We start from the raw sequence: 26023 nt of genomic DNA on the forward strand, positions 1-26023 counted from the left end.
GTCTGGCACGCGACGATGGCAAGAGACCAGACGGTATGTCGTTGTTCCCGTGGAAGATGGGTAGGTCTTTAGTATGGGACGCGACCTGTGTCGATACTCTTGCACCATCTCACCTTCCTAGCTCGGCGCGATGTGCTGGTTCCGCTGTTGCGGCTGCAGAGGACCTCAAACGGCGCAAATATAGTACCCTGGTGGGTAACTATACCTTTGAGCCGTTTGGGGTTGAAACCCTCGGGCCGTGGGGTCCAAGTGCTCATCTCCTATATAAGGATATCGCTAAGCGACTTGCTGACACTTCAGGTGACCCAAGGGCTGGTTTTTATTTTGGCCAAAAAGTAAGCATTGCCATCCAACGTGGCAATGCTGCCAGCCTCTTGGGTACACTCCCGGTGGGCAGCGATGAGGAGGAGTTTTTTGATGCAATTTTTTAAATATTTTTATTTATAGTAAGTGTATATATTAGGTAATAAGTTAGTTGTATGTTGTATATATATTTATTAGTAACTAATTAGCCGTAAAATTAAATTATAGATAATTGAATATAAGAATGGAAACTAAAAAAAAAATGTACAGAATTGACCTCTCTACAGATTTATTATAAGTATAGATTACCTGAATTCCTTCGACCGTCCAAATCTTGAGGTTGATTTTCGCTAATGAATTTTCAAAACGGTCATAGGTAAGTTATTGCCAGTAAATTTCTTAGCACTTGGGGACCAATATAGAGTATTCTAAATCTCCAAAACAAGGAAATTGAAACAAAAAAATATTTGAAAAATAATATATTTTGTACAATATTTGTGTAAACCACGAACTATTGCGTCGGAATACAAAATGTTAGAATGTAGAACGGAATATGCGTTTATTTACAGTAATATCTAGCGTTAGCGATGAAGCGAAATGTCTTTACTGCTGGCTAGAAACAATATGGGTACAAATTTCATTCAATGTTTAATGTAGAATAGGATATAGTTCTCTCAAATAACTTTTAACCCATCTAAAAGTCAGCGATTGCTGTTGTTACGGATAGTGAAAAGCCAGTCAGTCCGACAACCAGTATTGGATTGCCCGGCACTCTGCTTAATCCGGTTAGAATGGAAGCCGACCCCGACTTGGTCGGGAAAAGCCTGAACAGATGATTTAAAAGTCATGGATCCGACTCTTGCGCAAGCGCAGAACTGTTGTGTTCATTAACTTCGGAACGGCAGAGTTATTTAGTGAGAACTGCACTATTACAACTGATGATAGACAATATATTTTTCATGCAAATAGAGGCCGTAAAATGACTATAGTGGTACTTCACTTAGTGGATAACGAATATTTTCAAGTTGGTAACTAATAAGAATACAATAAATAAGGCAAGTTTATTGCTATGGTAAGACACACAAAATTGATAGACACGCTTGAATTATAACAACTTAAGGCTTACCTAGTACAGACAGTACATTATAGTTCGGCCATTCAGAGAATGCGTTCCTGACACGTCGCGATTGAACTGACGACGTAACTACATTCATTGATTATTGATATAATAATGTTGTTTTAATGCTCCTCAATTGTTAAAACGGTAAACAACCAGCAAAAATATTTTTATCGTAACTGCAACGCCATTGCAAAGTTACGTCGTCAGTTCAATCGCGACGTGTCAGGAACGCATTCTCTGAATGGCCGAACTATAACCAGCCTCAATCTGCCAAATTTCTTCAATAGATTTTCAACCTTATCACAATAGTGGAAGGTTAATGTTCAATTAGCAAAATTTGACAGATTGGGGTAGGTTGACCTGCTAGTCTATGTACATTACATTTAAATTAACGAAATAATTCTCAATTTTCATCAATCTGTAAATGACCAGCAGTTCAACAGTTACGTATTGGTGCTCCCACATTGCCGTTAGAAAATGTTTAATATAGTAAACATTTGTTAGCAAACATTTAATCACAAATAAATTTTCATGTTAGAAAATGTTTAGTAATGTTAGTAAACATTTTATAAGGGTGATGGCGAGATAGGCGGTGCGGTGCGGTGGGGGTTAGAGTTGCCAAAAATCTTAACGTTACCGCAAGTCTTTCCGTCACACTTAAAGATTTTCTAAATGTAGTGTCTCGTTTGCCTATTTTTGCCCCAATCAAATTTTGTAGATATTCAAATTCGGAACTGTTCATTCTTATAAAATCTTTTAAGCAACCGTCAATACCCAAATCCTTGAGATAGTCTGTGGCACTATATTTTCCTCTAGCTTTTAGCGTTTAACGCATCCAATAAGAGCGCTTTTTCTTCTTTTTTAAACAAAAAATAAAAGCTATTCCAATGAGCAAATCTTCTTCCATTTCCGTGTAGACGTCCTCGGCCCTCAGAAGGCGAAACCAAACTGCGAGCCAATACTAGATGTTATAAAATGTTTAAACATTTTCCATCAATGTAGGAGCACTTATAACATGTAACAGTTTCTAACAAAGTGCAACAATTGTTAACATTTGTTAGTAAATGTTTTGGTGTTATAAAATGTTTACAAACATTTTATAACGGCAATGTGGGAGCACCATATGTCATACATAAAGTTAAATAATTTCTAATTTTCAGCAATAAATATAAAACAATCACACAACTAACATGTAAACAATTTCTTTGGTACGATATTAATAGGCGACAAATACACTCCAACATCTTAACGGCAAAAGCTAAATTCAATCAAATAAATAAGAAACAAACAAATTGGTATATTTTGAAATGATAGCAGATTTTCAAAATAGAATCTCTCTTCACTTGTCTTTTTATATTTTCAAATACTTAAATAAATGAGTAAATAGGTTTAAAATATATGAACTTTAATCTGCGATTATTTCAAAACGAATACACGTAACAATATCTAATTAATTTTCACAATAAAATGGTAACAAACAAAAATAATAATCAATAGACTTTTTCTTACTTGTTTTACAAAATAAGAAAAAACTTGTATACGAAAAAGTTCTAAATGTTTATCTTGTAAGACAGATAAGAAAAATAAATAGGCTCTATTGTAAGTACACGAACTATTTCAAGTCTAAATCTATTTTATCTGTTAATGTGTTCATATTGCTAACCTGCTTCTTAAATCTTACGTAAGAGAGAAACGCTAGGTGTATTGAAATTATCTTAAACCTTGTCTTCATGGGGTGGTGTCATTTATCCATTGATATTATAAAGATTTTAATTAATACAATCGTAATTATTTCTTCTACATTTCACTGAAAGTGCTGTGCAAATCCTGGCAACACCAGGCGAACCATAGATACATTTATTGACAGTGAAAAAAAAAAAAACTGATTTTTTATTTAGATTGTGTACTTGGTACACAATATTTTCTTGCTAATATTGCCGAAAAAAGTATATAAGCCGCGACCAGCCTGCTATATCGGGCATAATTTAATTCCACTGGAAGCACATAGACGTACATCTAATAAAAGCTTCATTACTGGCTAGAACGCCTTCCAAACAGTCTTGCAGGCCTTCCCGCGACACCTACCCGAAGCGATCACTTGTACAATACAATGAGGAATATAGCCTCGAGCTACAAGCTACGCCTTACTCTAACTACAAACTATAAATAAATAAAATCAACAACATAATAGCGAATATCGCGATATAATACGACAATCAAATTTTTAACAGCCTCGATCATTTTTTACATTTAACATCTGACTAGTTACTCTGTTCAGAATCTTCGGAAGCTAAGGTAAACTCGATAGATCCTAGTCACTTATAGCTTCATTTAAAAAATAAGGTCAGTTAGCCGACAAAAGCCGTGGTAAGCAAATATTTTTAGTGCTCTACCAAAAATTTTCTTTCATCAAGATTTTTGAAAACAATGCTTTTCAATTCTTATGGTAGGCTACGTAAATATTACAATAATTTGTCCTTATAACAATTCAATAGAATGACGAAAATAACACATCAAAATTTATAACAGACCGAATAAGTACTAATGCCGTTGAGCATATTATATTTATTTTAGAAACAAATTGATTGACTAGTAACTAACTAGATGAGTTCTATATAGTTTTTATCTCTAGATATGTAGTTCTCTTAGGAGATTAATTCAAAATTCCGTTTAGAAAATTATTTACTTACATTACAATAATCTATAGAGTGCAATATTTTTTTTCAATATGGCGCAGCGATAAAATGGCGGGAACTTTACTCTTTGAAACAGGCGGAACATGGTAAAAAATATTTTGTGCTTTACGCAATTACTAGATTTCGCGAAGAGAATTGACAAAACTTCTAATTTGCAACGGTAATGAGATATTAAAAGTCAACTATACCTACGTGTTTTTAATAATTTATATCAATTTCAACATTCACCTTTTTTACCAAGGCACACCACTATAGGTCCGGTCTAGTCACGAGCCCATTTAATTTAGTGTAAATATCTAATTTAAGCTTATCTACTTTTCAAAACGTTTCGAACAAAGTGTACGTTCACGACCACTGTCCCTTTGGGAGTGAGCACAGCTCCAAGCGATGCCAACACTATAGGTCGGTGACATTACAAACTCGGTCAATGAACTCATGGACAAATTAATCACAGGACGCAAATTTGCCTTAATCTCACAGTCTGTACGTTTATTTTGTAGCTAAATAATCTCTCTGCCTCCATTTTATCACTCCCGATTATAATTTTCATAATTAGTTTTTATTCAAGTCCTGTGATTAACAAGCCAGTGTTGCACGACCCTAACCTTAAATATGACGTTAAACGTCAAAATATTTGGAGATAAAAAGTGAAAGATTCTTTGGGTAAAACGTCACCCATTTTCCCGCCACACTGAGAAGCTAACGCGTGAAGAAACCCGCCAGGGGAGATGCGATGGTCGTACGCCTCCGATTATTGCTGATCAATATCGCTCAAGTATCTAACCTGGAATTTAGGAAATTATTTGTTAGCTAAATTAATCATTTTTGAGTGTTCAAGACATAGATCATATCATAATATCATCTAACTTTAGTCCTATAATTTTCAAGATGGAGTTTTCCTGTCAGACCCGTCTAAGGATAGCTAGTTCATTCCTTCTATACAATTTTAGTAACGAGTAGATATTTGCTGAATGTTTTTCTTCCATAATTATTTAATCAGCCAGCAAAAACCCATAATAAAAGGAGTGTTTTTTGTCAAATTCCGAAATTGTCAACCTAATCTGAAAAAATGCCCACTAATGCACAACGCCTGTCCATATTAGGTGTATTTATGTATTACACACCCACCAACAAACATATAGCTTTCAATTCCTTACCTAAAAAACATTTAATGCGGCCTCCCCCCCTTCCCCGCGCGCTGCGGACTCCCGGGCACTGAGGACGAGGACAGACCGAGCTCCAAAGCGATGTTCTTATCCACCGGGCTGCGCTTCAGGTAGTCCGATATGTGCTGCACGATTAGATCAATTGCCACTGGAACGGAAACAGGTATTTTATTTATTTTGTTAGAGATATGGTTTGGTATGTATGTGAATCGTAGCGTTGTGAGTCTATTGGGTAAAGTATGAAACAATGAGGATGTCGGTTAGTCTAAATGGTATTTAAATCGCCTTCTGAATTATTTTTTTCTGTACAATGGCTAGTAATGTTCCACTTACAAGGAGCAAGGAATTTCAAATGAATCGAACTAAGGAATTGTGAACCTAAATCACAGTAAATGAAAAACTGATCCCCTTCTACTCCTTGATGATAAGAAATCTAGCTATACATCCTTAAATGTACCTATGTCTTTTATATTCTATAACTAGACTAATAGAAAAAGATCCTGGCCGTAATGAGCGAAAACCTATAAATACAATAGCTTAAAATAATTCTACAGACTATAGTGTACCAGGTGTGGACGCCGCGTGAGCTTGCAAACAATACCAAGAAGATAAAACATTACAAGAAATATATTTATATACAAGAGTAAACCTTTATACAGACGCTAGTACCTACATATAGCTTCTCTATATCTGTATTTTGTCAGTCAACACTGAACCTTACACTTGGTTTAAGTTGAAAATTTTTTAGTGTGACAGATTGCAGTAGCTTGGTGTACGAGTGTCTGTGTTATAGGAACATTAACTAGGTACTTGTGTAAAAATATTTCAAAATCTAAGAATAGGCACAATTTAAAAAGGTTTTTTGAAGAATGATTATGTCAAAAGAAACGCAACGTCAAGTTTGCAAACACTTTATTCCATTAAAATATACATAAATGGTGTCAATTATACATTGTTGGAAATTATACAATATGATAGCAATAAACATTATACAGACACATTTTTGTGCAGAATACGTAATTGTAGATAATATGCATTTTTGTTATGTATAAAACAGCCAAATAATACGTTCATATCAGATATCAAGGTATTTACCAAGAAGGTTACCGTGGCCCTGGTACACAAAGGGCTCTAGAAGAAACAAGGGTATATTTATCATATCCCACTTTTAAAAAAACCTTCCAGGGTCATCGAATTAATTGCAAATTAAAATCATTAATTAGGTATACAAACATGGTAATAACGTATTACAAGAATAAAATTAATAACGCATAATTGCGCGCCAACATTAAAAAAAATGGAATACTCAAAGCGATAGCAAGGAGGCTGTTTTACACAAAACAATTTTAGTTACATTAAAATATGAAGGACAAGACAAAAAGGTATATAGATTGGGACATATGTGTAGATCATTGTATATAAATGCTACGTAAAATGCTGAAGCTCTATGTGCTTACATTAGCAATTAGGCATTGCATTAGCATTAGCAACATAATCAAGTAGGTAAAGAATATACCTTTAAGTTTAAAAACTAAATGTTGCATCTGCCTTATATAAGAAAATGAATTTCATTCCTACGTCATAAAAAAAATGATCAGGTATTAAATATAAAAACAGTAAAATATTTTGTTATAGTGACAATTATTAAAACATCTGATAATTCTCCCTTGATATTAGTCACTTTATGAATTCAAAAACAATAAAAAAAAAACTTTCAGTCAATAATAAATCACAAACGAAATTAAGTCAAAACAATACAATTTATAACATTTTACTAGGTGTTAATTTTATTACTAAGATATTTTGGACTAAACGCGTATTTCTTGCAGCTTAACAAAGTGGCTACTAGATGGCGCCACTGGTCAGTTATGTCCTGTAAAATCGGTTCTTCAAAATAGGGACACATTTTTCGTTAAGATTCACCTATCAAATTATAAAGCTTTAAAAATACGCGTTTAGTCCAATATTACATACAATTTTACGCTTTTTTTTACGTTTTCCACTACGTTTTTATTATATCACATTAAATCATTGGAATTGGCCACACCGTCTGTTTCTAATTTTACTCGATATTTGGTACCTATTATATTATATACTAATAAACATTTATATATGTATTTATACTTTAGTTACTTTCTATTGCTGCTAATTTACTGATATTTTTTTTAATGCTCATGAAACACTATTTGACGAGTTTTCAATCATCAGTTAACTTCTATCTGAGGAACATACAAATGTATCGGTTTGACATATCTTCTATACAAAAGCTGTCAAAACGTCAAAAATATTTTGGAGATAAAAGTTATCCACTGATTGAAGAATCGGACCTCACTGGGACAAGTTATTTTATAATATTATTTGAAAAATGTTGAAATATATGATAAAATATTGAGACAAATAGTTTTTTTTTTAAATAAACAAATGCAGAAACAGATGGTGTAAGATGATAATATTTGGATGTAAGTATCTAATCTTTAATGCAATGTAAATTCTATAAGTTTCTACGTGATACATAGTGATGCGAGTCTTTTCTAATATTTTGTATCAGTCTGTAAAATATTACCTACAGGTTTGCGAGGGACTACGGCAAACTATATTTTTACTATGGTCGAAAAGCTGCATAAGGTCGCCTTTACACATGAACTTCTTTCTTAGAACTTCTAAAAACTGACGGAAGTTACGTAATTTATTTTCGAAAGCAACTTACATGTGTAAAGTCAGGATAAGAACCAAAAAGGTTGTATTACAACTTTTCAGTGGTATGAAGTAATTATAGTTCTTAACTTGTGTCTACAACAAAAACAGCACATTTCTATAATATATTTCTTTCGTCAATGGAAAAATAGATTCTATTTTAAAAGCTATTGGTGTTCAACATTTGTGAAAGGCATCGGTATCTGTTGTCTTAATCTAAACATTTATAACAATTTTTAACGCAAATTACTGCACGGAGCAAAATATATATAATAATAATTGAGACATTTTATTGGAAAGAAGTCTTTCAGTATAAAACACGCGATACAAAGGTAAACTAATAATTAATTATATTACATAAAATAATAATATAAGGTTCCGTGTATATAATAACATTGTGCGCTAAAATACGTAGTATTAATAAGAGAATAGAATAAACACTTCAGTAATCTAGAAATTAGCTAAAAAAACTAAAACTTATATCTATTTCCACTATTATGTCTATGTATTGTGTTCATGCTTAAAAGCCTTTGGGTTACGGTTCGAGCAAAAAGGCTAAAGTACCAAAATATTCGAAATATACATATTCGGTTCTATTTCATAACGGGCAGTTAAAAAAAATGCATTAATTGTAAATTCGACCAAGAACATAACGAATTAGATTTTGATGGCGTATTTTTAAATACTGATCACAATCTTAATATACCATTTTAACCCTTACATAATTTAGTACATATTTACCTTATCACAAAAAAAAAACTTAAATTATTATACGTCAAAATTAAGTCTACCAATACATTTAAATTCCCAATAAACAAAAAGTTCATAAAGGAAATGGTACAAATGTTTGTCCAAATAACAAATATTGGTATAACTAACAATTTGTATGATATATTGGCGACCAATGTTGGGGCAATTGTTACAAAGTATACATTTGTAACCCTGTGTAGCGTTCTGGACAACTATTAAAAATATTTCTATGGAGATATAATAATATTTTGTGCAAGATAATTGGTCATTCGAAAACATTTGTTTTGTTTTAGGACGACTATCTAAATAAGTCAATGTAAGTCAGCTAAATACACGATTACTCCTACTATAACTGAAAACAACAATGTTCAGTAGTCTTCGAGACATTAGGAGACAACATAAGTAAGGTTTACGTGGCTTATTCGACAATCCCAAACCATCTCTTTAGGTATTCGGAGTATAGAACTTTAGAATTACGAACAGAACTTCAAAAATAAAACATTTCTATATCTCCATAAAGAATGACATATTGTTAACATGCTGTACGAATATACTTAAACTATATGCTTTGAAAAGCTTCAGCCTTATAATAAACAATAATGGACCTTAACTATAACATTACTTACACATATGGATATTGGAGAAATACCTTGATTGCAGCACACGAGATATCTTAAAAAAAAAAACTTAAAAAAAACTGAAATTATTGTGACCATCTTTCGCATTCTTATTTCATTAATATTTAAATGACAGGGCAATAGCTTTATAATGACGTTTTGAACATAAAATTTTGTAAACCAAATCATAGTTTTAGTCACGTTAGGAACGTATATGGCATAAAAATCAAACAAAATTTCAGAGAAACGAGAAATACATTATTTTAAAAAGTAAAAGCTACTTTGGCATATTTTGAATGTGTATAAATATTTACCTACATTACCTACATATTTAGTTCTGAAGTTTATCATTCGTAAGAATTGGTTAAGCAATTGGAATCATGCCAAAAATAATTTAATTGTGTGAATTTGATTAATGTGGAATTAAATAAAGTTTTATTATTACGTATAGTTAATGAAGATATCTCGTGAGCTACAATCAATAGAATCGGTTACAAGTTTACAACACAAGTTGTGTTAGCTACTGGGACATACGCTCGGAGGCCGGAGCTCGGCTGTCACTTTGTTATATCTAAGTACTCGTTACATAGATATTCAAATCACGAATTATTATTACTAAGCAAACGGGAAATTAATGTTTTTTCTCTAGTCAATAACTTGGTAGAGTATCTATTTCATCTATTCCTGAATAAAAAAGAAACTTTTATATGTAATACTCAACCAACTAGGGCACAGCAATTCAGAGAAAAACAAACTTTATATTGAATAGCTGAATACTAAAATGTCACTCAATTTTTCAACTTCAATAATTCACTTCAAAATGGCGACCACCAGAACTGAAACGTTACTTAATATTAAGTTCTTCTAAAAAGTAGATCTGTCATAGGAATTCACCTAAGTGTGACGGACATAGAATGATGTTTGAGCAGTCCTTAAAATCGATTGTCATTTCAGTATTCAGCCTCTAGTCAAACGAACGAGTACTTAACAAAGTCACAAACCGTGAGCTCCTAGCACTATCGGCTGAGAGTGTCTTCGGAACTGCCAGACATCCGCCTGCCATTGGTCTCATCCACCTCCTGGTGTCCATTGCATCCATTCACGACCTTCGGAGGCGACGCCCTCTTCTTATACATGATATCCCAAATATGGTGCACGATTAAGTCAATAGCCACTGCAACAATGCAAAACGGACTTTAAACGCGGGGCAATACGGTCGACTTTTGCAGCTACATAAGAGCATAGCCGCTGCAAACTGTTTTGCGTTTCTTTTTTTTTTTTTTTCAAAGTTCGAATACAGAATGTGGAAGTATACGACCTCGTTGCAGTGGCTATGACCTTGTGTCACTTACCTTGGAGTTTAAATAACACTTAGAAAAAGTTTTTTGCAATGTAGTGTGGTAAAGGTAAGATAAAGCGAAGAAACGTTTCTAATCAATGAAATGAGGCATTTGAAATAGGTATGTAATATCCGATGTATTGAAACTCGTTCTAATTAATTGATATAAAAATCAAATGACATTTTGTTCTGTAGTCGCCTTATTAAAAACGACGTATAGCGTGATTTTTACTCATATCACGTGGCTATTAAAAAATCATCTACATAAAACTAAAAATACACGAAAGACAATAAAAGTACCTACTTACTTATTTTACAGTACCGTAAAATCATATTTTAATACTACTGGCCTAAAATATTTCCTATAGTTCCTATTACATTGACATACGATAAATATATAATTAATTAAAACTAAAGTAATAAATGGAAGAAATAACTCACCCAGATTATCAGCGCCCCTGGGAATGATCACGTCAGCAAACTTCTTGGTCTGCAAATATCAAAACATGTATTTGATATTATATTTAGAATACAAAGATACTAGACGGGTATTTGAGATGATGTTTTAATAACACAGGTCAAATGTTTAGTGATCACAGTTTTCAATAACATAAGATGACAGACTGTAACTGTGGCTAGTTATGGTTTTGGTTCAAATATTTAACTCAGTTGGTGCATCTATGTATGTTTGAGAATACAATGAGTTGAGAGAGTTTTTGGAATTTGAAATTTGTCAGAGTTTAGATACCTTGGATATCATGTTTCCAAGGCCAGGTTACTGGGTTGTGGAAGTCAGATAAATAAATAATATCGGGACATATTTCACAAACGGTCACTTAGATACAGTCAGTCAGATAGGCAATTGCACTATCTAAAAAGGTGTAACCAGTGAGACTGGAATTCTGGCCCAAACATAGGTGATAATGATTTTAGGTTCTTCAAATCCTGTGAGTCCCTGCTATTTTTAAATTCGGAAACTAAAGATAAGCTACAAGATTGGTTAATAAATAAACTGACCGGCAAGCAGAACTCCTCGAAGGCAGGCTTGACGAAGTTCATGTACTGGTTGAGCACCTGCTCCAGATCACGACCGCGCTCCATTATGTCGCGGGGCACTGGAATTACATACGCTACTTAATTCTTATCAAAGGACATAGTTCATCTAATGTTTATTTAAAACTAGCTTTCCGCCCGCGGTTTCACCCGCGTCATGCTTCCCGTAGCCGGATGGTGACAAAAACTCCTATGTCCTTCTCCTGGCTCTAAACTACCTCCCTGCCAATTTTCAGCTAAATCGGTTCAGCTGTTCTTGAGTTATAAGTGGAGTTACTAACACGACTTTCTTTTATATATATAGAAGATGTGGGAATCAAATGTCAAGAACAAGGATGAATGAGTATAGTCCGTGCATGAGATCCCGGTTTCAATGTTTAAATCTCGTAAAGGGTTGTTCAATGTTTAAATTTCCGGGGAACCTGGACTTTAAGTCTGAAATTGTAAATCAGGAGCAAGCGTCATGTTTAATCCTTTTTGTATGAGAGACCTGATCTTTACTGGAGGACAATAACAAAATGCTGATAATGAAAAAAGGCAGATATCTTTCTGTGTAAATTAAATCCGTATCACTAACCTGAAATTTTTCACTTGTCAATTTCATCAACACAACACAAATTCTTCCCAGGCCCATAAAGTAAATTTTTCAAGTCCCGTGAAAAATATTTAATCGAAAAATAACACAGCAGTCATACCTCTCCTAGCCAGCCTGGTGTCGGAGTCAGTATCAACGAAGAGCTTCATGTGGAAGAGCTCACGGACCTCAGGGAAGTAGAACACGAGGATGCCTTCGATCAGCACTACGTCTGCTGGGTAGATGGTGTGCGAGCGATGTGGGCTGCCGAATATGTGCTTATTAGGATAATGATTTTCTGAGGTATATAAGGGTTTGTAATGGTGCATTCCGCTTTTATATGTTTTCATCGCAATTAAAAACCTCGTCATGTTCCGCAACAAGTATAATATGTCGTGTCGTGTATAACGAGATTCCATAATATCAGAAAAACAAAGCTGAAAAGAACGAGATCTATTTGAATTTTGCATTATTATTAGCAACTTTGAAAGACAAAAATTTAAGAGATCTACTTTGAATATCTCTTCTAAAAACACCCATGGATATTTTCTCACACTAATCCCCTATCCGATTTCCATATGTCATAACTTGATGACGAGATTTTAGAAAAGTGCTCACAAAACACAGATTTTACTTTTACAGATCAGAACTTACCTAATAGAGTTTGTGATATAATCATACTCCGGAACCTCAACCTTCTTGCCGGCCAGTATATCCTTCAGAATAGCCAGCAGCTTCTTATCATCAAAAGCATCGGGATGATCAAAGTTGAACTGTCCCCGTTCAGCCCGGAGCCTCTCCGAGGGAGTGAGGGTGCGGTAGAAGGAGTCCTGGCTGATGCAAACGACGCGGCGTTCTGTCTGCTCTTTGTGCTGCTGGCCAAGCTTCTCCATGATACGCTGGCATACTGTTGACTGAGGGATAATTTGAGATGTTGTGATTGCTAAAGTGGAGGAAATAGTTTATAGCAAATATTGGCAAATTTTTTGTGACACTCCTAAGGTATACACAGGATTGGCAATGTGTTTAAGATCTACAGTGGCAGAGAGTGCAGAGACTCAAAGTAAAATGTATTTACTTCAAATAGAACTTTGCAAACTCCTATGTAATATCACCAAAATCATAAGGTAGTTCCCCAGTGGCGAAGGGTGGTTTAATGAAATAGGGAAGCCGCAGCAAAAAAAATACTGGGGGGGGGGAGTACTCAGGGATGGGGGGGGAGAGGTAATGGAGGTAATTTCTCAGTCCACCTTTTAGCACTGACTGAGAGACTGATAGTTTGAACATGTTTTCTCGAGGAATTCGGCAGATTATTAATATCTATAAAACTTTATTATCTTTAGTTAGGTATATTAACTACTAGAATCTGCGAAAACTTGGCACTAGAAACAATACATTTTAAGTATTTAATTTACAACGGCCTGTTATATAGCCATTGATATTTATCGTAGGTATTTATTCGTCAGGACGTTAGTAATTTTAATATAGACGTAATATTGGTAGGTAATTCACCCGAGCGGCGTGCCCGAGTTTTATAACACGTTTTTATTCTCAAAACTTAACCTTGAAAAATAAGTTCCTTCCTAAAGTAAACAATCTGTCGGATCGGAAAACAGTCTAATGCGATAAATGCTATAGGTACATTAAAAAGAAACCTGATGCCAACTGTCTACGTATCAAAATACATCATTTCAACGTAGATATCTCTATTTTCCCTAGGTACACACACTGTAGTACTGTACTTGTACTGAGTACCAGGTCACACAGTGCGATCGCGGGAATTAGTAGGGAGTAATGATACTGCCAACTATTTAATCAAAATTGTCACTTATAATACCACAAGAGCTTCAAAATTATCGGGTATTTTCCGATAGGTTCGTTGCAAACAAATGAAGGAGTCAAGTTTTTCAGGTTAAAAAATAACGAGCGCGAAGCGCGAGTGATTTTTCCTGAAAAACTTGACGACTTTATTTGTTTGCAGGGAACCTTGAGGGAAATGCCAGATAATTATGAAGCTCGTGTGGTATTCGGGAGATTATTTTTCCGTCCCAAATGTCGGCCACAACCTGTCAGTTTGACGTAGCAACGACCAGAGAAAATATTCAAAAAATTTTCAGTATAATACCATGTAGGTTGTACCACGTGACGTCGAATGGTGCAATTCTATTGGTCGATATTTGGGTCGGAAAAATAATCAAAATTATATACTTGGTGAATTCATAAAAATAAATAAATTCCCAACTAGGGTCATTAAATCGCGGAGAATCTTAACACCGCGATTCAGGATTTGCATAAAAATGCACAACGCCGTCTATGTTGACATAATGTAACTAAAACGCACACGAACTATGTTATTTCCAAATGACACACTAATAAATTCAATTAAGTAATACAAAGAACAAATTGTTAATGGTATTATCTAAAACAAAATAAGAACAATGAGAGTGAATTTGTCTGATTTGTTTGTTTACATAATATTTGAGAAAGCGCTGTCACTCGCGCGTAGACAGATATAGCTACTCTACTCTTGACGCGTTCTTTCTCGTTCACTCGCGAGTTTTGATTGGTGGAAGCCGCTCCGTGAGCCGGCTTACCGCTCGCCCTTATTTTGCGAACATCGCGCGGCGCGGCGTGGATGACGTCACGCAAGCGTAGTTTTGTATGGAGGAGGAAGCCGCGGCTTATTTAGTAGGAGCAAAATGTTTCAAGTAATTTATAGACAATTTTTTTTACGGTGGTAGGCGTTTTGTTATACCTACATATTTAAATTGTGTGGTTTAAATGATTATATTAATTATACCTATACCTATATTATAACTTATACCTATGCTTCTTTCTTGAAATTCGAAAGGGAAGCCGATGGGAATCGGCTTATAAGGACGCCTCGCCACTGTTAAGTTCCCTGTACTTTCAAAAACATTCTCAATATGACAAAAAGGAAGTGAATAACCAATATCTACAAAAAAAAAACAAAATTACAGGAGACAAAAAAAATAAAAAAATTGAGTGAGTCGTTTTCCTTTCTGCTCATCATTGCAGGCCTATGCATTATCATATGTTCCTCAATCCACAAATTATTAGCTGTGCCCTGTGGTTTCCCCCTGTAACAGGAGAACCGCAACCAATTAAAAAGTAGTCTATGTCCTTTCTCACTATCTTCAATCTGTGTAACAATGGTCTGTAAATATTTATAAGTGGCTCTCCATTAATTCACAATCATTTGCAAAACCACTTGCAAATATGCATAGATAGATAATACTGATATTGGTCACCCCACTTAACATGGAGTGGTCTCCTATAATCATGATACATATATGATTGTCTATGTAAAATGGTTATTTAGTCATAGTGTAATTAACATTTCCATTTTAAATAAATTATAATCAAATATAATATTCGAAGCCATGGGCGTAGCCACACTGGGGCAAGCTGGGGCACTTGCCCCACCCTGAGCCCTGGCTCTGACCTATAAGGTGTCTGATTAAACAATGTTTTTTTTTCTAACTCTAACTATACATCAACAATACATCATCAACAATCATACTATACGTAATTTATTGCACAAAAAAAATTGTCGACTTTGAAAAGAGCGCGATCAAAACAAAATGGGTGAGGACCACTGGTGGTCCCTGGAGGCATTCCAAGTGGTCCGCGCAGCTTAGCTGCGCGACTTTGCTATACGTTATCTAACGTTATTTTTATCGACTTATCTATGCGAGCGAGGGGGTTTTCGACCCCCATTCATGAAAATGTATATTTGGGCGACATTTTACGTAGTTTTTGGTTTTGAGTCTTAAAAAATAATTAAAATTTCGCGCTCGCTTCGCTCGCGTATTCAGGAACTATTGTTTTTGTATTTGTCAAGAAACAAATATTTAAGTAGGTTTGGGCTAAATTTTACGTAACATTTGGTTTAAGTTCAATAAAAATTTCACGATCGCTCCGCTCGCGTATTCAGAAACTATATGCCCTTATCTTTGCATTTGTCAACAAATAAAAAGTTAAGTACATTTAGGCTACATTTTACGTGATATTTGGTTTAAGTCCGATAAAAATTTTGCGCTCGCTTCGCTCGCGTTTCTGGGAACTGCATGGGTGACTTTATCTTTCTTTGCATTTGTTTATCTAAACAACTGCCGACATGCATTTAGCTTTGAGTAGTACTGTACCAAAAATTCTGAAATCAGTAAAGAGAATGCAGTCACAAAAATCTCATTAAATTAAAATCTGTAACTTTTAGCTTTTTGCTAAATAATAAAGAAATGAGTGCTAGTTATAAAGTATGCTTGTATTCTTTCACCGAGTATTCATAAATAAAACCATAAAATCTGTCCTGTGTGTGATTGTTTATTTTCTGTACCTGAAAATATAAACCTCTCAAATTAAGAGATTAACAAGTTTGAGATTAACGGCTCAAGATACAAAAAATCGGGGGATAGGTTGACTGCTGTCAGAGTGGGGCTCTGAGCCCAAAGCTAGCTATGCCCATGTTCGAAGCCCTAAACAAGTAAAAAAACTAATTATTTTCTATCCCAGCTGTTGAAATAATATTTTTGAAATAAGCAAAAATAAATTAAATGAAAAGATAATTTATTAACTGCCACACTCAGAGTCATTTAATGGTTACTTAAGTGGCTCCTTAGTATAGATTTAAAAAAGCTCACTCTCAGAGACAATTAATGATCCGTTACCATCCCTTAATGACAATTAAAGTTAAGTACGGCAAAACCTTTACTTAACTTTCTAATGATTGATTTTGACATTTATGTTTAAGGTTATAAAAGTAAATAAAATATTTTAAAAAGTCTCAAAAATAGAAGTGTTTGAACAATAAAGTAAAGATGAGTGATTTGCTTGACTTTATTGATTTTGTAGACTATACCAGAAGGTTTAGAGTAGTGGGGCCAAATAAGAAGCCCAGGAGGAGTAACATTAGAAGTCTATAGGAATATAAAAGGGTATTTTTCTATCAATGTTCAAGCAGTCACTGGGACAAACTTGGAATTTTATGATCTAGTAGCCCGGTGGCCTGGCAGTACCCATGATAGTTTTATTTATAACAGCAGTGCAAGTAAACAAAGACTGAATACTGGTGTGTTAAAAGGGATAATTTTAGGGGACAGCGGGTATGCAGTTAGCAATGTGCTACTGACACCGTTTTTATCACCAAATTCAACTGCACAAGAAAACTACAACAGAAGCCAAATAAAATATAATGTGGAATACTGTGGAAAGATGCTTTGGCATTTGGAAAAGAAGGTTTCCTTGTCTCCAACTTGGCATGGGCTTTAAGATGGATACAGTTGTGGCTGTTATATGTGCTTGTGCGACACTGCATAATATTTCTTTACAGGTTGATGATTTGGTTCCAAAGAACTGGGAATCTCCTCATATTGAGAATGATGATGTTGTCCTGAGTGAAAGGCGTGAAAGCACAACCAACAGCAATGGATTTTTGGTGCGACAATCTACAAGGTGTTGATTTGCATTTGTGCCATAGTTCAGGAGGAGGACATACAATACGTAAATAATCGATTGGAATGACAGTTGATGGGAAATAACTAATATGCACTGTTTTTTTTGTCATTGTAATGTTGTGGTATTTCCGAAGTAATCCAATTTTATGAATGAAATTTATGAGTGATCGTTGCGTATGCTTTGTGTTTGCGCTTGTGTGAGGGTGCAGCACGGTTTTAAGGCCAGTAACATACGCGCCAAGTTTAAATAAGGCTAGATGACATCTACGGAATTCCGAAAAAAAATTAAAGAAAAAAAATTACGTACCAATTTTTTTATTGATTTGGGTCGAGAATCATTAGCATAATTACCTCCTTGAATATGGCACGGATACAAATCAACAGCTTGTATAGTTGATAGATTTTTCTCATAATATAATTTTTAATAAATAAAAATCCATAAAATAAGAGGAATACTTTTTTAATTGTTGAACAAGAGGCCAATTATGTAGTACAAAGTTTATTTGACTTCCTCGTTGATCTAGTGGTCGCAAGCGCGGCTGCTGTGCTCGAGGTCTCGGGTTCGATTCCCGGGTCGGGCCGAAATCGCTTTTTGGGTTTTCTTAAACTTTCACAAAGCAGCCCGTAGTCTGGAAGTTGGTGATTGATTCCTGATTGAACTCCTGTGTTATACTATCCCATGCTGCTTGTTTCTTGGCGACTGACTTGCCATCTGTTATTTAAGATTCCACGATTGGTCTCTTTTTAACTAATTGTGCTAACAAAGCTTTTTCGTCTGCCGTGAAATTAGCCACACGTTTGTGTGGGGCTCTTGTTCCAGAAGACTCCTAAAATGAAACAAGCACAAGTTAAATTCTTCAAATACATATGTGCAGCTGCTAATGTACATAGAAACGAAACTTACCATGATAATATGTTAAGATAAAGCTATTTATTTCAGAGCTTATCACACTTTTCCACACACTTTTCTTTCCTGACGGTTAACGGAACAAGAATTTTAAACGTAACCTTGACACTGACAGTACAATATTGACAGTGATACCAGAAAAAAGTTTCCATGTACCTACTTTATATCATTTACATGAAAATAGGTGTTTTTACGTAAAAACGATCCCGAAATTAACAAATTCTTATTTCTATTGTTGATATACAAGGTTTTAATGTATTTAAATAACAGTTTTTGCTACTTAATAATTTCACATTTTAAGGTGCGGCTACACCTTTCGTTTATCGATAAGCATTATCAAAGACAATTTGACGATACTCTGCCCTACGGATACTTAAAGCTGTCATTAACTAATGAACCCTTAAATTTCGTCTCTGGGATGTATCGTTCATTAACAGATTTAATGATAATTAGTTAAGGACTCATTAGGACTAACTTAAGTATCCATTCTGAGTGTGGCAGTAAGATTAACAGAGCATGTGTTTGGCTGATGTAATTTATTTCATATTCAAGAATATTTATATTATAACTTTGTTTGCAACAATAGGAACTATGTTTGACTACCAAGGACTCAATTACACATTAAATTACCATTTAATTTCAAGCATAACATTTGTTTCTATTGATTAGAGATTTACTTTTACCTATTGTTATACAACATGAATGTTCAGAGTAACCGTAACTCAGTGGACAGATAAACATTTCAAATGATTCTTGTAACAAATATGTTTACATTATCAATGGTATATAGTGAATTTTTCGTCATCCGCAACAATGAGGTTGGTCCAAGGAGGTTATGCATACAACGTAGTGAACCTCAACAGCCTCTGACCTTTGCAAAACTACGTCAATATCAAAATAGTGCATAGAAAACTGCGCAGGGAAATTCTTCGTTACGTAAGTAACACTTCAAATGAGAAAATCGATAATAGTATACCAAAACATTAGGTTAGGCTCACCTTGCCGCTGGCTGTGCCACCAGCCACGCCGATCAGGAAAGGAGTTTTACTCTCAAAACCATTGGCCGTTGAATAGTCCGTAGATTTATCAGCCATTTTGTACGTGTGTATCGGCCTCAGAGAATTTCTTAACTTTAAAACACCACAATACGCACTCACACGACACTTCTGCAGTAAACCTGACATTGACATTTGAGTGCAGTATTGCCAAGGTCAAAAAAAGTGGCAGTCAGTGTTGTTGCTGAACTTTATTTGCGATTAGAACCTTCAAATGTGTTTGAATAAAAACTTCTGAATGATAAGATATCGCTAAGATTACATACTGAATTATTTAAATAGTAACGATATAGTTCTGTAAACTACTTCCCTCGTCCGCATTTAAAGTTGACTACCAACTCCATACTCCGAATATTTAATGTCAATAGATCTATCGCATTTTTCATTCTAGAATTCTTGGTTGGTAAGCATAGAAAATAGCCTAGCAGAAGTGAACACGATAGATACGGCAGTGAAGATTAATTTATATCTTGAGATATTTATTCAAATGTTTATGATGCTATTCCTACACCTATGTCTAAAGGAGGAGAAAGGAGGAGCTAGGAAGAGGCGATTCTTGTAACTATCAAGTAAACTTATAACTATATCAGGTTTAAAATAAGAAATAAACTTTCAAAAATATTTTTTATTGATTACAACATTAAGAATATACAAAACAAAAATATACGGAATGTAACGGCAGCATTTATCTTACACACCAACATCGTATACAAAACAGCGCAACCTCTGACAAATAAATGAACTTCATTCCAAAATACTGCACGAAAAATAACAAAAACTAGTATTCGAGTTTAACAGATTATAAAGTAGTATTTAGACTTGGTTTCTGAGCTTCTTGTCGGCTTGTCTGAGAGCGGCGGCCATGTGCAGTTGCTTGACCCTAAGGCGAGCCCACACGAGGTAGTCTTGGAGGCCGATGATTTGTGCAGCCATGAGGGCGGCGCTGTCGGGGTAGATCACGGTGGCGCAACCAAGGCCGGATGGCACGGAGAGTGACGACCAGATATCCTGGAAGATTACAGAAATTAATCATGTTAGCAAACAAAAGAAGATATACCATTTGCTAAAATGAAGGTATTTTCAAAAGATGACTTAAGAAAATCACAGTCATAACACAAGAGGATTAATAGTTACCTGGACCATTTTATCAGAAGGAGGGGGGCAGTTGATCACAGGGTACGAGGTATTGCCTGACAGTACGGGGCCCAGCCCGTTGGAGCGGCCAGCGACAGCGATGAAGACGAGAGCTCCATGAGTATCCTCGTACTGCTGCATGATGCGCAGAGTTTCCTCTGTGGCCTTGTGTGCTGATGTCACGCGGAGGTCTACGTCGAGGCCAAGCTCGCGGGCCGCTGTAGGTAAGAGGTTGTTAGTAAGGTGATCTTGGTTTAGGGAGGTTTAAGGGTATTGTGTTATGCCTTTGCCCCGTTTTTGGACCCTAGCGGCTTTCAAAACATCTATAGAAATATGAAGTTGAAAATATTAGAAGTCTAGTTAGGTGATTGGATGAAGTCCCTGAGATCGTATAGGAATTGGTAAGTTTCCAAACTTGTGTTGCTGAATTTAAAATTGCGAAGTACATATTATTTTTTGCTATCTTGCAAAGCTGACAAAATTCGATAAACTATCGATCATACCATCAAATCCAATATAACGAACCAAGCAAATAAAAGTTCACGACCCTAGTCCAAAACTTCACAAAACCCCCTAAAAACTTACCTTTAGCGATCTTCTGGCAATGCTCCTGATCAGCTGGGGAGCCCATGAAGACCACCACCTTGTGGTGTACAGTCGGCTTCAAGTGGTCGAGCTGGTCCTTCACCCAGGCGAAATTGCGCTTCACCGTGTCCAGGTCAGCTGCTGTCACTGTGGTCAGGTTCCTATATACCTGGAGATAGATTATGGATTACAGTTTGAGGTCTCGGTGGTTAAAGATGTTGTTTGTATGCTTTAAAAGGATTTGTTGACATCTTCCGAGGTTCTGGCCATAGGTAGCCATGGCTTATGTTATAAGGTACTTCTAAACCAAGAAGTCAATGTTTATAATTTAATTAAAAGTGTTTTTGCAGAAGGTGTGATAAAAGTTAGGAGTTGATCTTACCTGTTTGTCCACCATGAGCCTCTTGTCTCCAGAGGGCCACAGCCTCCAGGAGTCGGAGTCAATGACGTCAGCCAAAAGGATGTTACCTGATAAATGATTTTACGTACAATTAATACAATTGAACAAGAGCTATTTCAAAGTTAAAGGGGAGACAGACTAAAAACATGCAGAAAATGAAAAATTGCGACTTTTGTACAGCAAAGACAACTTCATTCAATTGTCTTACCTTCAGGGTCAACACCGAATTCAATCTTCATGTCAATGAGCGCGCAGTCGCGGAGAGCCCACGCCTTCTCCAAGATCTCGAACACCAGGATAGTGGCCCTCCTCATGTAGTCTACCTCATCCTGACCTGATGGGGAAAGAAGGATCATTTACAACCGTGATTTGTAAGCAAAAGAAGTTAAGTGAACTACTCTAGAGGCATTTTTTGGTATTTACGTGTATATTAGTACCGTATTGATAGATATTCTTATGTGGAATAGTAAAGTGGTAGGTTTTGGTAGGTGTGAAATTTTGCATATAATATATAATATGCCTTAAGTGTCTTAAGGATCTGTTAGGAAAAAGCGAAACATTATATCATCAGATTTTTCGTTTTCATATCAGCTGACTGTCAGAGGGTCGTTCAGCAATGGACGGCAATAGGCAACATTATACTGTGTCCTTAAATCCTTATATCTATTAATAACCTAATGAATTTACCAATAGTAAGTCCATTGATCTTAAAGTTAGCAGAAACAATCTGTTCCTCAGACCACTGAGGGTCGTGGTTAGCATCATCCTTGAAGAAGGTCTCCTGCTTCGGAGGAGTGAACCTGAAGCCTTCAGGCACTCCAGGGTTCCTCTTGAGGAACGATCCGGTGGCCAGGCGTCTGGTCACCCACTCTATGGGGATCATGTCGCATTTTTTGGACACGAACGCCGTTGGCGACGCGATTTTGACAAATGCGGTGTTGATACCTGGAAATTGAAAGATGGGAAAGATTAGTTAGATATGTAAATTGATTTTTTAATTCTAGATTTTATATACATTTCTGGAATGGTTTGATGAGCCAAAAGTGATTTGCTAATATGGTTTCATATCATCAGGTATCTCATGATCGAACATCAAATAAAGAAACCCATTAGAATCGGTGATGGAAGTTGAAATCAAAGAATTGAGCTATAGTTAAGTAAGCTGTCGTAATAAGACAGAAAGTGAAATTATCCATCATAGGTCAGTATGATGTCATAAATATCCAAATTACATAACAAATCAATGGCCACCCCAGTCCGATGGCGTCAGCAATTGTTTTCTATTATAAAAAAAAACAAGCCCATTAAAGATAACGAATTATAATACTCCATAAATATTATGATGATGACCTTTATCGAAGGCAATGTTTCATAACTGTTACATTCAGATTATCTGTTTGTTGTTTGCGCAGGAGTCGCCGGGTCACAATAATAAGAACGTTTTACAATTTATATGTTGTTTGTGGATGAGGTAAATAAATGATGCTGGGGGTAATGAAGGACCTCTTTCTGGGACGAGGGTCTGAACTATCTTTTTTATAACGCTTTTAGAATATTTTGACGTATCGTGGGAAGTTCAATCGTTGCTTCCATTCTCGTTCCTTCTTTTATTAGCAGGATAGCTAGGTACATGTATGATAGCTACATGTACATATATCTTATTTAAAAAGCGAAAGCGTCACTTCACTTTATAATATCATTAAAATTACAGTCAACGTACTCTCATCCAAAACAAAAATCTGTCCCAACAACCATAAGAGCTATTTTCGGTACACCGATCTTAACCGACCAATGTTACATCATTTGACCATATGGTTTATCGCGAAGATAAGGACCAACAAAAGACTATTGTATATAGAATGAGATAAATTGAACGTAGCAACGAATGAAGGGCGAATACATTGCCCTTGGACTCCAATATCGGACCACAGGCGAAGTTTTGATAATAATTTGCCAATTAGTGATGAGCTGCGCAGCATTTTTCACGAATGGCACGTGTCAGTAATTTGGGTCTTTTCTGATGATGATGAGAGAGATATCAGGGAATAGATTGCACGGTGCACTGATCCTTACATCGCGGTTCACACCATAAGCGCTCACTCCTTTTACGTGGGCTTCATTCATATATTCAACTAATGCAAGAAATATAGCAAATCTCAACCTAGCTAAGTGTGAGTATCATGCAAATAGATCGAGTATGTTTTGGAAAGTATGATTTTAGCCTAGCAGGTTCTATTTTTGTGGTTCATGAGCCTGAAGAAATGCCCACAACTTACAAAGTGGGAGAATCAGCTAGTGAAAAATACTGCGGCGATTTCTAGAGGTATATTCGAGGCCCGCAGAAAAACCACAAGAGAAAATCTAATCCTAGTAGGTTAATTTCAAAAGAGTTTCCAACTCACCAGCAGCTTTAAGAATCTCGAAGACTTTAGCATTGGTCTGGTTGGAGATGGCAGCCTTGCCTTCCAAGTCATGAGCCTTCACGCCGTCTCCGGCGGTGATGCGGTCCTTGTTCAGCAGGAGGCAGTGTCCTGGCTGTTCCGGGAGATCGAAGACCTGCTTCGTTTTACCCTCGATGATCAGCTTGCCCAGCTTGTAGCCGCCGACTGGAATGATTTAAATTTGGAATTAGTTTGAATTTCGCGCCATTTTGAGTTTGTTTTTTTGAGCAAGGGCGTGGGTAGGTATACAACGAGTTTTAGAATGAGACTATAGAGGGTGTTATACTGGGTGTTAGGATGAGACTATCTAGATTTGTAAGCATTAGGATAGTGTCTGTTTCGGTGACAAATAGATATTATTATTCAAGAACTCTATTGCAACGATCGATAGAGGATAGAAAATTGACGGCAGAGTTTAATTCATCCCTGTAAACAATTTTGTTTCTCATTGATTTTACTCATTTATTAAGTAGGTAACTAACCTAAGCTCTTTCAACTAATTAATTCGATGTAGGTATGTATGTAAAATTGTGCATACGTACCTACCCAACTACTTAATTGCTTACAATAGAAATTGTGAAGTATGATTATGCTCAGTTTATTTTTTAATGTAAATACCTATAATATACCTACTCACCTAAACGACAAATCTACGATATTTAATTAAGATTAAGTAAGACGATGAATTTCAATTTTATGAAGGCCTCTATGATTTTTTTTACGAGTAGGTGGGTAGTATAAAGCATAATAATTAGTTTATTTTGTGCCCTATCTCCTTCAGTCTCTATCAATAATTTATTTTAAACAAAAGCTCATGAAATTTGTTCTTTACACAACATTATCAAATAGATACAATTCAGCGATTATTTACGTTTTTGATAAGCATCTCATTAACATTCAGTATGAGGGTAGTTTGCGTTTCGATGTTTCAAAATAGGACAAAATCGTGATACTTATATTGTATACGAATAAATAGGCCATTATCAAGTTAGACAAGAAGATAAAAACTTGTATCAACAAAAACTAGTCAAAAGATTCAACTAATTCATCATCAAGGCCGAATGAAGCAAATCTCCATAGCGCGATTAAAAGAACAAACTACAAAAAAACAGACGAATAAAATTACATGCTTGCTATCTTTGTCTATAGCACTTCTGAATTTAGCAGCGTTATATCGCCAGTAACAAAACTTTCGAAATATAAATAAAAACTTTACCTTCTTTTGGAGCTGCCATTTTCTTTTAGCGGGAGTGGTTGTGTGTGGAAATAACAAGAGTGGGTTCGCGCGTTTGTTCCACGGCACAGCGAGGGCCTTTTATAAAGTTTGTGAACGGAGACGCGGAGAATATCACCACGTGCTCCTTTACGTATACGAACGACCGGCCGGTTTGATAACAAGCGGTATAGTAGGATCACATGGTCTTGGTATTGGCAATTTATTGAGACGTTGGTTTTTACTTTTCAAATCAAATAGTATTTATAATGTATTTTCTTACAGATGTTCGAGATGTTAGAGATGTTCGAGTATCACGCGCGAAAATCGAAGTTGATAAAAATGCAATTAGTTATTATACCCGACCTGTAATAAAATACCATCATTCGCGGGTCATAAATTCCCAATCAATGCAGCTAAATACTAGCGTTTCTAATGGAGTGACTGCCCAGGTACCTATTTAACCTTTTTCAATGACCCAGTTTTCTGAGATCTCCGA

At 35.6% G+C, this 26023-nt stretch overlaps 2 protein-coding genes and 1 long non-coding RNA gene across 5 annotated transcripts; all 3 read right to left on the minus strand.

Annotated features, from left to right (window-relative positions):
- Positions 1-767: 767 nt before the first annotated feature.
- On the minus strand, positions 768-19926 carry LOC124637418 (uridine-cytidine kinase). Of its 3 annotated transcripts, XR_006985240.1 has the most exons (9): positions 19695-19902; positions 12967-13226; positions 12434-12576; positions 11703-11800; positions 11127-11175; positions 5277-5433; positions 2549-4903; positions 1678-1874; positions 768-1448 (listed from the first exon to the last, which is right to left on the minus strand). XR_006985240.1 is itself a non-coding variant. In XM_047173902.1 (7 exons), the coding sequence occupies exons 1-6, from the start codon at positions 19884-19886 to the stop codon at positions 5288-5290; spliced, it is 888 nt and encodes a 295-aa protein (XP_047029858.1). In that variant the 5' UTR covers positions 19887-19926; the 3' UTR covers positions 2785-4903; positions 5277-5287. The 3 variants fall into 3 exon arrangements, 2 of the variants coding, with proteins under 2 accessions (XP_047029858.1, XP_047029850.1); XM_047173902.1 differs by lacking the exons at positions 768-1448; positions 1678-1874 and having other exon boundaries at positions 2785-4903; positions 19695-19926; XM_047173894.1 differs by lacking the exons at positions 768-1448; positions 1678-1874; positions 2549-4903; positions 5277-5433 and adding an exon at positions 6181-10520 and having other exon boundaries at positions 19695-19925.
- LOC124637433 lies at positions 18538-18749 on the minus strand. Its single transcript, XR_006985241.1, has 2 exons — positions 18694-18749; positions 18538-18616 (listed from the first exon to the last, which is right to left on the minus strand). It is a non-coding gene; the product is annotated as an uncharacterized LOC124637433 (long non-coding RNA).
- Positions 19927-20361: 435 nt separating the features above from the next.
- LOC124636806 (multifunctional protein ADE2) lies at positions 20362-25737 on the minus strand. Its single transcript, XM_047172968.1, has 8 exons — positions 25528-25737; positions 24273-24476; positions 22558-22815; positions 22079-22204; positions 21853-21938; positions 21471-21639; positions 20886-21103; positions 20362-20759 (listed from the first exon to the last, which is right to left on the minus strand). Exons 1-8 carry the CDS (start codon positions 25544-25546, stop codon positions 20565-20567), a joined length of 1275 nt encoding a protein of 424 aa, XP_047028924.1. The 5' UTR covers positions 25547-25737; the 3' UTR covers positions 20362-20564.
- Between the last annotated feature and the right edge of the window lie 286 nt (positions 25738-26023).

The sequence above is a fragment of the Helicoverpa zea genome, chromosome 2 (assembly GCF_022581195.2).
Source record: "Helicoverpa zea isolate HzStark_Cry1AcR chromosome 2, ilHelZeax1.1, whole genome shotgun sequence".
Taxonomy (NCBI): Eukaryota; Metazoa; Arthropoda; class Insecta; order Lepidoptera; family Noctuidae; genus Helicoverpa; species Helicoverpa zea.

What these genes read in the sequence shown, in the direction of transcription:
- LOC124637418 (XM_047173894.1), bottom strand. Translation starts at nt 19,886, where the DNA reads ATGTCAATGTCAGGTTTACTGCAGAAGTGTCGTGTGAGTGCGTATTGT. An exon ending in TATATCACAAACTCTATTAG is followed by an intron (nt 12,577 to 12,966) that starts GTAAGTTCTGAT and finishes CATATTCGGCAG; the next exon opens with CCCACATCGCTCGCACACCA. An exon ending in CAGGGGCGCTGATAATCTGG is followed by an intron (nt 10,521 to 11,126) that starts GTGAGTTATTTC and finishes GCATTGTTGCAG; the next exon opens with TGGCTATTGACTTAATCGTG.
- LOC124636806 (XM_047172968.1), bottom strand. An exon ending in CGAGATTCTTAAAGCTGCTG is followed by an intron (nt 22,816 to 24,272) that starts GTGAGTTGGAAA and finishes TTCAATTTCCAG; the next exon opens with GTATCAACACCGCATTTGTC. An exon ending in ATTCGGTGTTGACCCTGAAG is followed by an intron (nt 21,939 to 22,078) that starts GTAAGACAATTG and finishes ATCATTTATCAG; the next exon opens with GTAACATCCTTTTGGCTGAC.